This window comes from Aythya fuligula, chromosome Z (assembly GCF_009819795.1).
Source record: "Aythya fuligula isolate bAytFul2 chromosome Z, bAytFul2.pri, whole genome shotgun sequence".
Classification (NCBI taxonomy): domain Eukaryota; kingdom Metazoa; phylum Chordata; class Aves; order Anseriformes; family Anatidae; genus Aythya; species Aythya fuligula.
In genome coordinates this window covers 78413198-78429223 of record NC_045593.1, presented here as the reverse complement: position 1 = coordinate 78429223, position 16026 = coordinate 78413198, and the positions used below count along the sequence as shown (strand labels likewise).

The window sequence follows — 16026 nt, the reverse complement described above, 5'->3', positions numbered from 1 at the left end:
CATATGGACCAGATTTGGGGATGTTCTAAATATTATTGAAAATCCTTTGCCATGGGTTTTAGGTGCTTAATGTACTACTTTGGGGAAACACATATATGTGAGCAATAAAAAAACAAATGCACAAATAATAAATGCCCCTCACTATGTTCCCTCTCATCTATTTGCTCAAGAATATGCCTGGTGTCAACTTACCCTTTTCTATACTACCCTACAGACCTTTTTTTGCTCCTTTTCCAAGTCTTTTTGAGAGATCAACCTGTTCTGTAATGGAGAAAATACAGAATTAAATCAAAACTCATTGCAAGTCTTTTTAATTTGGAGTCCTTTCCCCTTTGGTTTTTCTATTTTTTCATTAGATTTCAAGCATTCTGGAAAAGAAAATATCTTGGTATCTGTATCTTATTCAGATTCAACTGCATCCTTTGGAACTACGAAACAGTAATTGTAATGAACCAGCCATGATGCACATAAAAGGAGATGGAGAGAAAGGCACAGACAATGTTTCTGAGTCTACTTGATATTATACATTTCATATTGGAGGTCTAGACGGTCACTTAACTGTCTGATACTGTATTTCTCTCTGGCTGGATGTAGGTCTTCACAGTCAAGAATAATCAGTGAAATTAAGCAGGCAAAAACAACAGACTTGGCCCTCACAGTTTGAGGAGCAAGTTTGTTATGGGACAGGTAAATTGCATGGATTTAGTTCAATGGATTTTACACACATGAGTTATCACTTTTAGCAGAAAAGTGTTGCCACTACTAAACAGTAGCTTTGTAGCTCTGCTTTGCTGAGATGTAAGTTTTCCAGAGTGTAAAGGGAAGAAGAAAGTATTCATGATTCATAAACGATAAGTACAGAGAATGGACAAATAGAAATACAATTAAATAGATGAATAGGAAAGGGGTAGGAAAGCTCTGCAGGAGGATCTGGATAGGCTGCACCGATGGGCTGAGGTCAACTGCATGAAGTTTAACAAGGCCAAGTGCCGGGTCCTGCACCTGGGGCGCAATAACCCCAAGCAGAGCTACAGACTGGGAGAGGAATGGTTGGAAAGCTGCCAGGCAGAGAAGGACCTGGGAGTGATGGTTGACAGTCGGCTGAATATGAGCCAGCAGTGTGCTCAGGTGGCCAAGAAGGCCAACGGCATCCTGGCTTGTATCAGGAACAGTGTGACCAGCAGGGCTAGGGAGGTGATCGTCCCCCTGTACTCAGCTCTGGTGAGGCTGCACCTCGAGTACTGTGTTCAGTTTTGGGCCCCTCGCTACAAGAAGGACATCGAGGTGCTTGAGCAAGTCCAGAAAAGGGCAACAAAGCTGGTGAGGGGCCTGGAGAACAAGTCCTACGAGGAGCGTCTGAGGGAGCTGGGCTTGTTCAGCCTGGAGAAAAGGAGGCTCAGGGGCGACCTTATCGCTCTCTATGGGTACCTCAAGGGAGGCTGTAGCGAGGTGGGGTTGGCCTGTTCTCCCACGTGCCTGGTGACAGGACGAGGGGGAATGGGCTTAAGTTGAGCCAGGGGAGTTTTAGGTTAGATGTTAGGAAGAACTTCTTCACTGAAAGGGTTGTGAGGCACTGGAACAGGCTGCCCAGGGAAGTGGTGGAGTCACCATCCCTGGAAGTCTTCAAAAGACGTTTAGATGTAGAGCTTAGGGATATGGTTTAGTGGAGGGCTGTTAGCGTTAGGTTGGAGGTTGGACTCGATGACCTTGAGGTCTCTTCCAACCTAGGAAATTCTGTGTGATTCTGTGATTCTATAGCTTTGTGCTCTGAATTCCATTTCTGAAAAGTCAGCACAAACTGAGCAGAAGCTGAGCAATAGCCTCAGTGGAATGGGAGTGTTTGCAAATGTTTTTGAAATCGTTTCCCAAATCCCATATTTTACACTATTTTCTTGTATGTGACTATCTCCAGAATGTTTTCTGGAGTCCATAATGAGTTAAAAGATCATTGGTCTTCACAGACAATTATGCTATATGGAATACTATAATTTAATCCATTATAGAAGGCATAGTTCATGATCAATTTAATGAACAATAAAACAAATACTTGATACTTTATCTCACTAATACAGCTGAGTTTCCATCTCATATTCGTCTGCACTGTCTATTTTTTATTTCAGGACTGAGCTGGCAAGCGTAGTTGCTTAGGTTTTCCATCAGTCTAGTCCTAATCTCCTGCCAGTGCATACATTTTACACTACCTGTTTCTTGCTAATTAAAATGAAGTGAAAATAATTCTGCCTGAAGAGCTGTTTTGGGAAATGGAGGTTTAATCAATACCATCATCAAAAGCCTTTCACAGAAATGTTCATAAAAACAGTGTACATTTGCCGCTGTATACCAACCACAAGGAGGGTTTTTTAATAGGGACTTTTAAATATTATATATATGCATAAATATTGCCTTCTTTGCTTTCTTTAAAGCAAAGTCCTCTCTTTCTTTCTTCCCACCATTCCACCCAAAAGACTAAAAACACTGTAGGCAGCTCTACGTTAAAATCCAGTGAATATTCCAGTACTGTCAGTTAGTTCAGCCACACAAAATTTTTTCTGTTTCTTGCCTTAATTTACCCCTGAAAAGAAATTTTTTGGTCTCTCACATTAAAATACCCAGCAGGGTATCCCATTAAAATTAAAATGTTAAAAAATATATTTTAAAAATTAAAATATTATATTACCCCCAGCAGGGTAACATGTTTAACAAAACTAATCTGTTCTGCTATAAATTAAAATATACCAACTAAAAATCTACCTGAAAGAGGCTTAAAATGTAAAATTTAGTTCAAGCATTGTTCCACTATAAAAGCTGCATTAGAAGATCCATGAAAAACAAACAAACAAAACAACAACAACAACAAAAAAACACCAAAGATTTACCAGAAAGGTAGTGGAAAAACATATTGTTTATATTTTTTAATCCATCATTTTACAATCTCAGAGCTACTAGTTTAATTAAAATACATTATAGAGTAATCATTTGAGATATATATCTCACCAGATCTGTCACTGCAATAAAATCCTGCTCTAAAGAACGTGCCCTGAGAAAACATAGGGTACAATCCCATCTGTCCTACAGAGTAATAACTTATCCATCATCAGTCAATTATTAGGCTATTACTAGACACAAAATTTGGTGAGATGTGCTGCAAACTAGAGAGCTGAGCGGCTTTGCTGGGGAGAAATTGCAGCCTCAGAGGTCAGCAGATAATGCTCGTTTTTCTCAGCCTCAGGCTTTCAGCCTTCATATTTTGCCTTCTTTCCCTCGAGAGTAGGAAGAAATGGTGATGTGGATACCAGTTCTTTGCACTTTCCATGGAAATAAATCATCCCTTCGCACATGGATTGTGGAAGCCTTTCTAATTATCTACTGCTCAAATAAAACAAAGAGTAAACAAATAAAACAAAACAAAACAAAATAAAATAAAATAAAATAAAATAAAAAATCAGAAAACAAAGGCAACTGTACTGTTGTGTATTTCTGCCTTATACATTCCAGTTGATTATGGAATTACTTTACATGTTTTGCTACTGATTTTTTCTTTTTTTTTTTTTCTCTTTTTTTTTACAGATGTTACTGTGCGTTCAATCAAAGGATTCTATTCTTTTTCCTCTGACTGCATTCCATTTTTGTACAGCCACAAGTCATACAACACAGGTAATGAACACGGCTCTTCTTTCTGCTCCAACGTTACACAAGATTAAGTATTTCAGAAAACTGAAGATTAGTATCACTTATCAAAGCTCCCATCAGGCCACATAGAGTTACAGTACAACCTTTAGCATGCATGCAGGTTAGTCAAAACAGCCTGTCTGGTATGACTGGTGATCTGCTACTGCTGCCAATGCCGTGGCACTACAGGAAAGAAAGAAACCATCTTAATGAAATGATTCCTGTTCATCTTAAATAAGGGAATACCAAACATGAATGAAAGGACTTAATTCAGCTGCTGGAAAATAAATTAATTTGTCACATTTGATTCTCAAATGAACCTGTTTGTCTGTTTCTAAGATATTTCCTAACCTGTCTGTGTCCCAGCATGAATGATTAAATTATCAGAAGCCTCCTGAACACTGTGTTTCACAAATTCATGATGGTAGCAATGTGTACCACTTTACCCTGTGGTACACAGACACTCCAAGGACGCACATGTGCATACCTGAGATCAGAGTGCTCTGTCTCACCAAGCAAAGCTCTACAAGTTCTTTCCAGTTGCATCAAATAAATGCATTTAGCGTATTAAAAAGTGGCATGTCAACATGTGCTCTCCGAAAGATCCTTCTTTAAAGCGGGTAGCTGCGGTGTAAACTTTATACTCCCCCTGCACCATAGAAAGTTATGGTATCATTTTCATTGGGATCCAAATTTCACTTGGTTAAACCTTTACTGGAAAGAATTACTTCATGTGTCAGACAGTAACACTGATGTCTATGTGCAACCCGCTGAGAATTCCAGGACAAATCTACCTGAAGGGTTTTGTTACCTGCATCCTAAGTGGTGGCAGACCACGTTTTGAGTAAACCGTGTGTTAGAACATCAAAAACGTGACCCACAAGCAATAAATCAAACCCATGCAGAGCGAGGATCCCATGGGGATTCCTGGCACAGCACAGGCTCCAAGTGCTTTTAAAGGGGTGTTCTGGTTATCAACAGAAGGGCAAATCTAGCTTCTTTTGGTGCTGTAATATAAAGTCGAGAGCTTTCTTTCCAAATAAATTGTATGTACCTATGAAGACGGTAAAAATATTTCAAAAGTACAGAAAGGGATGAGAATATGAAAAAAAAAAAAAAAAAAAAAAAAAAAAAACAGAAACAAAAAACACGTTTATCATTAACAGGCACAAACTATGCAGCTGATCCTACACACAATTACATGCGTGACTAACTTTAATAGATCCTCAAGTCAAGCACCAACACTGAACGTGAGGACCGTGACAATCTTATTTAAAAACTCAAAGCAGAAACGACATTCTCTCCTTGGCCCCTCCTGACGGAGCAGCTCATGGCACTGGAAGTGGCACCAAGAGCATCCTGTCCTCGCTCTGAAGCCACCTCTACTTCCTTGACATGCACTTTGCAGCCAAGGTATATGGTTGTTCAGGTACCCACCCACAATAACCGAATATGATTTTTTTCCTTCACAAAGGTCTTTCTGAGGAGTTCCGAATATATGCTGGACACTCCGAGCTCTCTGAAATAGTAGTATTTACATGGGGAAAGATTTAAAGTACTGGTGGCAAGCATCCTATCAAATTCAGTGGAGCTAAAAGAAAACATACTGAAGTAAAGGGAAAGCATCTCTTTCCTTCAGTTTAAATGTAAGCCTGAACAGTCATTCAGTTTCATCAATCAAAGCAAGAAGGATTAAACCAGCAGTAGTCAAATTTCAGTACAAAAACACATTTAGAGGCACAGAGAAACAGAGAATCAGGTAAAGAAATGTTGTGTCTTATCCAGCAAAGCTTTCCTCCTAGGATAAGACCCATGTGTGAAGAATTAGATTCTTCAAAAAAAAAAAAAAAAAAAAAAAAATATTTTATTTTATTACATCTCTGTATTAAAAAAAAAAAAAAAAAAAAAAAAAAAGCTAAACCAAATCAGAAATATCATTTTTTACTTGTGGAAACAAAGCAACAATTGTAAACTGTAAATGGGAGGTTTTTGCTAATTTACTCTTCTTTGAGACTACAGACTCCAGCACTGTTTGGTCCATATTGAAGATTAAACAAATCTAACTAAGCATTCTGTATCCAATGACTATGCTTAGTTTACAAGATTTTTATAAAGCTTTTTTGTCAGCATCTTCAGTAGATACTATCTTCTCTCAAATACAATATTCCTACAAAATTCTCCAATATTCCTGAGTAAAATAATTATAGGAGTAACCAATTATGTATAGGATTCAGGCTGACAGGCCATATACTTAAGCCTCTATATTGTATGCATATTCTACATAGCTAGTAGTGTTATTCATATGCAGAGTCCCCTAAGAGATTTGCTTAATACATCAATAAGCATAATTTCTACATGTGGATTGGGATTGCTTTTATTAATTTTTCTCCTCCAAGTATAAAATGCAAATTACAAAAAGTAGAATTTGCATCTTAACTTGCCTAACATATTATCTCTGCTCAGCACCTTAGGAAATTGCCAGATATTAAGTTATAGTCAAAGCTTCACAAATACCATTACAATTAACTGGAATCAGCATAATTTTATTTTACTTCCTAACTCAATCATGTTATGAACTGTAAGAACATTCCTTTGTCACATTTCAAAAATGCATAAATTGTGATCTGCAGTTTGACTGTTATCAACTGTAAGTAGCATCTGTCTGCCTAAAGACGTGCTCGCTTTCATTGGTCTATCTCAGATTGGAAAACAACCTGCTACAAAGACAGATAAACCTCAATCGTGGCAGTTCTGTGACTGACTTGTTATGCTGAATTTCTGCTTCATCCTGTAGAACATTATTATCTCAGCAAATAATTTAGCAGTTAATTTAGCAAATCTTTTCCCACAAATCCTAGCTCAATTCTTTGCTGATCTCAATGCTACACTACTTTCACTAAGTTTCATTTTATCCAGGTTTCCTTAAAAGCATTGATTTAAGCCTTGAATAAATTGTCAAGTAATAGATGTCTATATAGATAAATATAATATAACTCCTTTTCTTGCCACTGCATCTGCACACAAAGCATAAGAAAGGCAGTGCTCCTTTTGCCCTAATTTCTGTGTTAAACAAAATTTTATTTGCATTCTTTTCAGTGTTCTTGTTCATATCTGAGAACATATTTTCATTCCATAAAACTAGAGAATTGCTACATAACTAGTCTCACAATTCCTAAATCTAAACTATTTGTTGTAAAAGAATCCTTTCGTTTGTCATGACTCTGTGTTTACTTAAGATGCTTTTAACTTTAAGCATAAGTGGTACTTTCTTACAATCTCACAAGAAGTAAACAAAATTTAAGATATAATTCCTATTATGTGATAACATGATGACTGTGTTGCATAACACCGTATTTTCAATAAAAAAAGTCTAAAATACATTGATAGCCTTCAGGTCCTCATTTCTGGTTTGGGAAGCAAAAAAAAAATTAAAAATATCTTATTGATGAATGAGAAATATATCTCATTCAAAAGATGTATTCTTTTCCTTTTATTTAGGATCTTGTATCAATTGCGTTACAATGCAGGAATGTACAGACAACATTATGGACAACATTATTTAATCATTCACGTCCATTTATTGTAACTGCTCTTTCATTACCTGGCAAACATGAAACAAGCACTGGTGATGTCAGCAAAACTTGCAAATGGAAAACACCACTAAATAAACTTTAGTTTGTTGAAGCAAGAACTATCGGCTATGACTTTATCAGATAGCACCTTAAAGTATTTACATTACAAGTAAAGAATCAAATCTTTGTGCAGGTCCATGCAGGAGAGTTAAGAAATAAGGATTCAGTCATGCATTTGGGAAGGTGATCACAATCTGTCATTTGATCCTTCTGCCAAACAGAAAAGTATGACGCACTTCCAAGGGCTGTGCATCTTCCATGTTTGCCATGGACCACTTCCAAAGGTGAGGGAGTTTAGAGGTCAACTTCCCCTGCCCTGCCCCCTCCCCCCCCCCCAGGAGTCTGGGGTGGTTTGCTTGGATTTGTTATTTTTTGCTAAATGACACAATACTGGAAAACATTTTGGACAAGACCCCAGCTTAAGATAAAACCTTTCACACCATTTTAGGATCTAGCTTTCCATCAATGTAAATTACAGAAGCTTCATAAAATGAGACAGCTGTATTTGTTAAACTGGATTACAACACTAATTCTACATCTTCCTACTTGTGACAGGCTGAAGAGAAGTAAAAATTATTAGCCAAACAAATTGAGTGAAAGCTTGATTAGCAGCCAGCAAAGGACTTAAGATGAAGTTTGAAAACTAAGAACCAAGAAGGGACACTGAGAAAAATAAACAGCAAAATGGAAATGAATGCAGCTCTGCTTTTATGATTTTCCAGGCAAACTAGGGAGATCCAATACATTCTTATCTGATCACAGAGCAAGCACTACCATTACTACATTTACTTTTTAATTAATTAAAGGACTAAAAAACACATGCCAGGATAGAATGATATCACCTTTGATTTTGTAAATCAGTGTAGGATCAGAAAGAAGCATACAGATCTTTACTATCAGACACATCTTCATTGGTATGTTCCATCGTATCTAAGGTATGTCACATCTCAGTCAATGCTTTGACCTGGAGTGCTAACCAGTTGTTTACAATGCAATTAATACATAGTAAATGCAAAATTAGAACAGAGATAAAGATCTGACAGAATGGATATTCTGTTTAGTAAGCTTTAAAATATGACTAATTATGGCATAGACAAGAAGAGCCACTCTCCAGATTCAGCTCTGACTTTATTCTGCAAGTATATTAGAAATGCTTTGCACAGAATGAAAAACATAATGCTGCTCTATTTTTTCTTAAAATTTGCCTCACTTAAAGGAATTATAACAAAAATATCAATATCGTCTCAGTCCTTCCCCTGGGCACAGGACTCAAATATTCATATACAGAGGATTACTCGGCCCAAGGCCTCTCTACTCTCCTTTGCAATCATTTGCCTCTGGAAGTTTTCCTTCCACAATCAATACTAAAAAGAGTGAAATTATATGTCAGACAAACACAGCCAGACTCTCAAAATCAAACTGTCTGACTACATACAATTGACAAAGAGCATGGTTCATTGTAATACTGTAGCAGAACAGAAGAGCAAAATTTGATATTTTTCTAGACCATTCTCAAAAATAATCATTTCTTTTACCAATGAAACAGGATTGTAATTTTTAACATTCATAGCTGGCATCAAGTCACAATCTTTAATGTCAAAATAAGATAAATTTCTTGCTAATAAAAACAGAAATCTTTGATAATCACTATAAATGTCTTTGTGGTCTGAGCCTATGCTTGGTTAGACAATTTATTACACATTGAGTACTATAGATAAAAGATGGAAATAAAAAAATCAAAACTAATTTACCATTGATCTTACAAAAGTATCAATTTGGAAGAAGATACCATCAATCATACGGCAACCCTGTAGACTGACTGCATTTAATCATTCACGTCCATTCAAAGCTGGATAAAATGAGTGTAAATGACTATAAAGAATGCGACAAAAAAGTATTCAGAATACTCTGAATATTATGAAACTTCACAAGAAAATACAAAAAGAACAACCATCTGTAGGTGCAGAAAGACCTCAATACGTTTTGAAAAGTACTTACTTTTCCTTTGCTGGCATTTCTGTCTCATAAGTAGCCATTTTAGCTCCTGTTCCAGCAGGTTTTACTGGTCTTTGTCTTCTCTTTCGTCTTGGAGTGGTATTGATGACATCAGGGCTACCCAGAATGGAATCATTGCGTTCTGGTGCTGCCAAAAAGAAAAAGACCAAAGTTAACAAGAACCCCAATGACAAACAAATTGTTCGTATTACAAACTATCCTTAAAATACTTTTTATTTTTATTAAAATCACTATATTACTAAGATGGACTCAGATCTGACGGAAATTGGTGTCAAAACAAATAGATGACATCAAAGGAAATGTAAAGGGACCAAATATAAAATAGAAAGATGAGCTTCCCTCGGCATCTCTTTGTAGTCACTGGAGAGTAAGATGGGCAGTTATGGACTAGAAATATACTAATGGTCTTCCTCATTGTAGACTCTCATGTAACTTGAGTTTTCAATATTCACTAGAATAAAGCCTTTAAAGATGCTTGCTTCTGTGGTCAAGTACTGTTATGTACTACTGTGTACTTTATAATGTCCCAGTCATTGTGCTACCACAGGCCACCAGGCCATATATCCTTCAGGATTCTGCTGTAGCCTCTCTGGAGGCAATGACCACTAAGACTGATGGACAGCATGGACAGCCTGCTGCCTGTACACTGAGGCTGGAGCAGACCAGTACATGAAATGAGGCAGCACCACTTTACCGTTCCACCCATGGAACAGGTGGCCCCAATTCCGAGTAAATCTCCCCAAAAGACAGAGTGGCTGCGGTCTGGTAGGAAAATGGGAAGAACTCCTTGCTCTTCAGAACCTGAAACTGGATGACCAGTCTAGGTTTCCACTGAGCCCTCTGCCTAAGGTAAGTAAAGAAGGCTGTATCCAGATTCATTCACATAAAATTTACTTTTCACATTCGTATTACTTCAACATGTAAATTCATAAAAGATGCAGTGTCTCAATTAAAAAGCAATCCCCTCTCTGCGTTGACAGTTATCTCCTTGAAGCTTTAACATCAAGACAATAATATCCCTCCTGAAGCAGAAGCCCTCCATACCCTCCCTTGCTAGACACTCACAAGATATGTAGACATTTTTACTCCAGCCATCAAGACTTTGTAGCATGCTTTTATTTGGTATGCCTTATTTAAAAATAAAATCTTTAATTACTTGAAATTTTTAAGATAATGACATCCAGAGAAGAACACATTTCAACTGAAATATATTAAATAATAATGTGGTGACTGAGGCTGATGCTATTATGGTAACTTCGCTGGTTATTACTTTCTGTGTGTTTTTGGAAGGTTTAATCTTTACGTGGATGAAAGACACCATAATTAAGAGATTCATACTGAAGGTTTTCATGGAAAGTAAATAACGGGTCCTATTTCTGCATTCCTTTCACATTTGTTATTCAGCTCTTCTGAAACTGAAACAAGAAGAAAATATGCAACCCACAAGAAATATTTTTGCTATTTCTTAAAAAACTCTTTCTAACCAAGATCACCACTAAATTAAATATGCAAACACAGTCTTCTCAGAGCCAATGCAACTATTGCAAATATTACAAATAAGCACATGCTTAAACATCAGAACATCCCAGCTTCTACCAGCATGGACTACACTTATACAACATAGACTTACAGATCTTTGTAGGGTGAAAGCAGGCATTAGTTGACATATTTCCAAGGCACAAACTAATTAACGAGTTTCAAAGTCCAGTACAGACAAGGTACACTGCCTGTAATAAATGCTGAAAAAGGTTAAGTTACAGCCTAACCCTGCACTCTAAACTTTAACTAGCTATGCATACTTTTCCAGCACTAAATGCTGAAAACATGTTCATGTTTTGTTTGTTACTGCTTGTTACTATTTACTGACAGCACATTCAGAGTTGTATACCTGTATACCTAATACATCTACTATTTTGTATATTCCGAAATCAGTTCCCAAAGTCAGCCCCTTCTTAATTAAAACACATAAAATAGTTCACTGTCAAGAACCATATAAAGAACCACACAGCAACAAACTTGAGTAATTTGATCATCATAGTTTTCTTACTTTTCCTTGTTGTTGTTGTCCTCTCAGACTCTCCTTTGACAAAAAGTAGATCCAAAGGTTAACTGCATATATAAACCTATCACAATGCTGATGTTAAATAATGCCTCTGTGCTTCTAATTGTGGAATATATAATGGTGCTCTGTAGAGAGGTGCTCAGGCTCAGCATTGCATAATGTTTAGAAACAAATCCTGCTTGTCTTCTGCAACTGTCCTGCTCATGCTCATGTGAGGTAAATGGAAGAGAAATATTAGTTGTTGCAGTATATATACTGCATTTATTTCCCAACCTCAGCCTGGGAAAGGGTCTAATTTTTTACCCAAACCTCAAAGAAATCTTCCCAATGAAAACAAATTTTGCTCTTATGACCTGTTAAAATCAAAGAATAAAAACCATAGACCTAAATGATAAACCTCTGCAATAATTTTTATTATGAGTAGCAGTAGACTGGCTCGTACAAAATAGTTCATCACCATAGGCTTTTTTTTCTGTATTTTTTTTTTAACCCTAGCTACCACTATGGTTACAACCTCTAACGAAAAGATGACATGGACCTGAAGCTTAAAATATCTTGCATCACCATAAGACTTTAAACTAATACCTACTACTACTGCCCAGAAATGAATGTCATTAAGGGATTCATTTATAGTACTTGACTAAAGGCCAAAGAAAGCTTCAGAATAAAAATATTCATTACTTGACACAAAAGCATTTGGAATAATGGGGGACAGTCTTGAATACAAACTGAGTTTTTCATTCTGATTTCTTTTTTCATTGTTTAATTTTTGTTACCATTTTAAGGAAGTAAAGTTCCTTTACTTCTTACTAAATTAAGTTTCTTAGTTTGAAATTACAGAATACAGTATGGATTACCATCATACCTTTGAGAAAAAATGAAGCAATTTAAATAGAGGAAAGACTGCTGTATGAATAAAGCCAGTAAATAAACCCTATAAAACAACAAATGTTGATCAAGAAATGTTCCAAATATATAGCATGCCTTGTAAAGAGGACAGTTGCAATAAAAAAGATTGACAAGACAGTAATAAAGGGAAACATAGTTTAAGTGCTAAAAGAATATTTCTGCAAAGAAGTTTAAAGACTTTGAGTAAAAATGCTTGATTTATTTTTTTTTTGTCATTTTGAAGACTGCTATTATTTGACACGTAGAGGGACTTTTCTAATAAAAAAGGATATCCTAGATATAAATTTATAGTGGAAACTAAAAATATCTTTCCCTGGTTTGGAAGAGTCAGAGTGAAATGAAATCAATAACTGTCCCCTAACGCTGCAGCCTGCAAATAGAAGATGTCTTTACTCTGGTACAGAAGAACCTGGAGCCATTCCCGGAAACCCAAGAACTTTGCTCCACAGCCCCTTGCACCCACACAGAACAGCCCTAGCCCTTGCAAGCTCTCTGCAGTCTCCGGCCCGCCAGGCACGGCCTGGAGAAATGCCCGGCTCCACTGAAAAACCTTAGCAGGGAACCCGCGAGTAATGAGATGGGCAGACAGCTAATTCAACTGATGGCATCAAGACCCTGTCCTACAACACAGTGAGGAACACCTTTCTACATTTTCCAACTTACATAACAATTTTTGCATTATTAGGAAACCATTAAAGAAGACTAAGCACTTCATATAAGAATGTGACCCTTTTAAATACTTGTTTTGGCCTGCTGTCATTTCTTGTGCAGGAAGAGAAACTAAACTCATTTCAAATTGATGCTTAAAATGGTTGAATGAAGCACAGTCTAGCTCTGCCATACCATGATTAAAATCTCACAGAGCACAAAAAAGCACAAAAATGGCAACTTGATCTAGGCACACACCTGAAGGAAAAGTATATGAAATGCCAAAGCTGGGCAGACACCATGACTCCCCAAAACTACAGGCATTTTAAAATAAATTTGTATAGTTTGGTTGAAGATAGGCAGTCCAGTTGTATTTTAACTTATCTCTCAGACTTCTGCACTAATTTATTGATATACAAAAGTGACCTCTTTAAAAAAATACTTCCAATCTATCATATCCACCTAACAATTTGGGAAAACAAACGAACAACAACAAAAACATTCTTCGTATATCATCACCCATAACAAAACTTCTGCAGGTGGGAGGTGTCTAATTGTTCACAACAGTGTTGAAGTCACATGAGAAAACAGCATTCAGCTCTTTTTCTCTATGGAAACTCTACACTCATTAAAGGACTAGAACCAGTACTAAAAGCTGAGTTTTGCCATAATATACATATACATATATATTGAACCATATAAGCAAAACTTGAGTAGAAACATTCTAAATTTGAGCAACCTATTTGCCTGCAATGATCTTAACTTCACATACACATAAAATACACTCAACATCTGAATTTCTGAGAGCTGTAGTGCAAGCAACAAAAAAACTGTAATTGATGCCATTTTATGTATAGCAAGCACAGTTACAGAAATAACTTCCCTTCACCTTGTTAGAATATATTAAGATGCAAGAACAGATCTCTTCATTTAATACATTCCTGTCATCCAAAAAATCTGGTTGAGCTGCCACACTTGCTTAGCTAAACTGCTCCTCATAGGCCCAGATAAAACCATGCACTTTAATACCATTTTGCAAATGATCTATTTTAATGTAATGTGGATGAGAGCAGAATGTGGTCCTCAATATTTACAGTTGAAGATGACATAGCTCTTCTCATTTGTTTATTCCTCTGTCTCACTGGTAATTAGCCTCAAATATGGTTTTGATTGTCTTAAATATTGAATTATTTTTTTTCACTTGACCAAACCATTTTTTCTCTCTGAATGTTTGTACTTCTCAGCATGCTGACTTAACAGTAGAATGGGAAGTGTCCTTTGCAAATAGAGCCCTACAGTCATAGGTCTGATGGGATTTGTTCCACTGCTTATGATACTAGACTAATTTTATGTTAATCAGTCAATCCAGAAAAGGAAACACTGCACAGAAAAACATATTTGAACAGCCTACTACTATAAGATTCATGTTACTGAATTATCAGGACAATTTCAAAATCAGTCATCAATGTCAAATGGGTTCAAGGAAAATTTAAATTTCTGTCATGACCCACATAATAAAAATTATTTAATACTCTGAACTTGCTTTGCTTGCAATAAGGAATTTGAAATTAGAAAAAAAAAATAAATATGTTTTCTTCCTGGATCAGAATAAACAGGAAGAATTTACAAAGGACATGAACACTTCATCCTCAATAAAAGGACTGTCATTTATTTAAACCTCCTATCCTAAAGATTTTATTGACAGCAATACAAAAGTCTGCCAGTTAGAATTTCTGCTCGGAATGAAAATTTACCCAATTCCTTTTTCTGTAGAGTAATAAGCACTTATTCCTTCAGAGTAGTAAGGATTTATGAACAGTTACTAGAATTTGTTCAGATTATCAGATAGTAATGCTGCCAAACATCTGTTAAATACCTCTGAGTACCCCCTGTTAATGGAACAGAATTTCCTGCTTAAATTCTGCTTATATCCAGGTAGCACGATCCATAAAGTTACTCAGCTGAACTTCCAAGCTCTGCTCTGCTTTAATGAAGCAGATGATTTAACTTAATTAAGTCCCTTGTTCAAGGGACATTTTCTTTAGGAAACCACCAGGCTACACCTACAATGTTTACAGCCTCTCTGCTCCTGCCCTTGCACAGCATTGGCATAAACTGGCCTGGAAGAGGACAAAGTGCTCACAAAACAACCATCTAAAGTGCGCAAGGACTGCATGTGACAGCTGCTGCCCAAGCCAGGAAATAAATAAATAAATAAATAAAAGCAGAAAGGGAGCAGAACTCATCACTTTAATCCTTGACTATAGTGTAACTTCAGTAATTATGTGGTTTCTCGGTCTCAGCCTAATTCCCAAGGGATCACCAGAGCTGATAATAATTAGCATCTCTTTGACATTCTCAGCAGAGAGTCTCCTAAATGAATGGGTATGGAAATGAATGTGTCTGACTGATGCAGGCAATTCCTGCAAAGTAGGATTAAGTCATTTTTGACAGGCAACTTAGGAAATACCACTCCTACCTATGCTAAAATTACACTTTATAACACACACATTTTAGCCATAATTTTTCACAAGAAATAGATCCCCATAGATCACTCAGAGATCACAAATTAAACAGTGGTGTTTATAGTTTGTGTGTATGCTTTAGTGAAAGTAACAGGAATATGTCATCATTTTAATTTTAGGAAAACAGTAAGAATCATTCTCTAGCCTTTTTTTTTTTTTTTTTTTTTTTCTATTTTACATTTCATTCTTTGTATAAATTTGCCTATACTGTACCATAATCCCCTGGAGCCTAAAGGCAGTTAAGACTGCAGTTCTATAAATTCTCTGTCAGTTAGTTATTAACGTTTATTTTTATAGAGAATATCACCATGGGAAGTGTTTATGAAGACACATTTTAAAACAACTCCAGCAAAAAGTTTAGATCCAGCTATACAAAATTTATAAATTGTATTCAGTTCAGTAAGGAAGTTTACATTTCACACTGCAAGACTGTATTACCACTGACAAACTGCCCTATGTCCTACATGCTTCTATTTGCAAAGTCTATTCTAATGTCAAACTTTTTCAAATATTTTCAAAATACAAATCTCTTCTTCAGCTAAGAAATACTATTTCAAACCTGCAG

General features: G+C 36.4%; 1 protein-coding gene across 1 annotated transcript in view; it reads right to left on the bottom strand.

The window, feature by feature from the left end:
• XRCC4 (X-ray repair cross complementing 4) overlaps positions 1 to 16026 on the bottom strand; it is a 186323-nt gene that overhangs the window by 53868 nt on the left and 116429 nt on the right. Inside the window, exon 7 of the mRNA XM_032205917.1 lies at positions 9300 to 9444. Within this exon, the coding sequence (XP_032061808.1) occupies positions 9300 to 9444 (145 nt within the window). The remainder of the gene's footprint in view (positions 1 to 9299; positions 9445 to 16026) is intronic.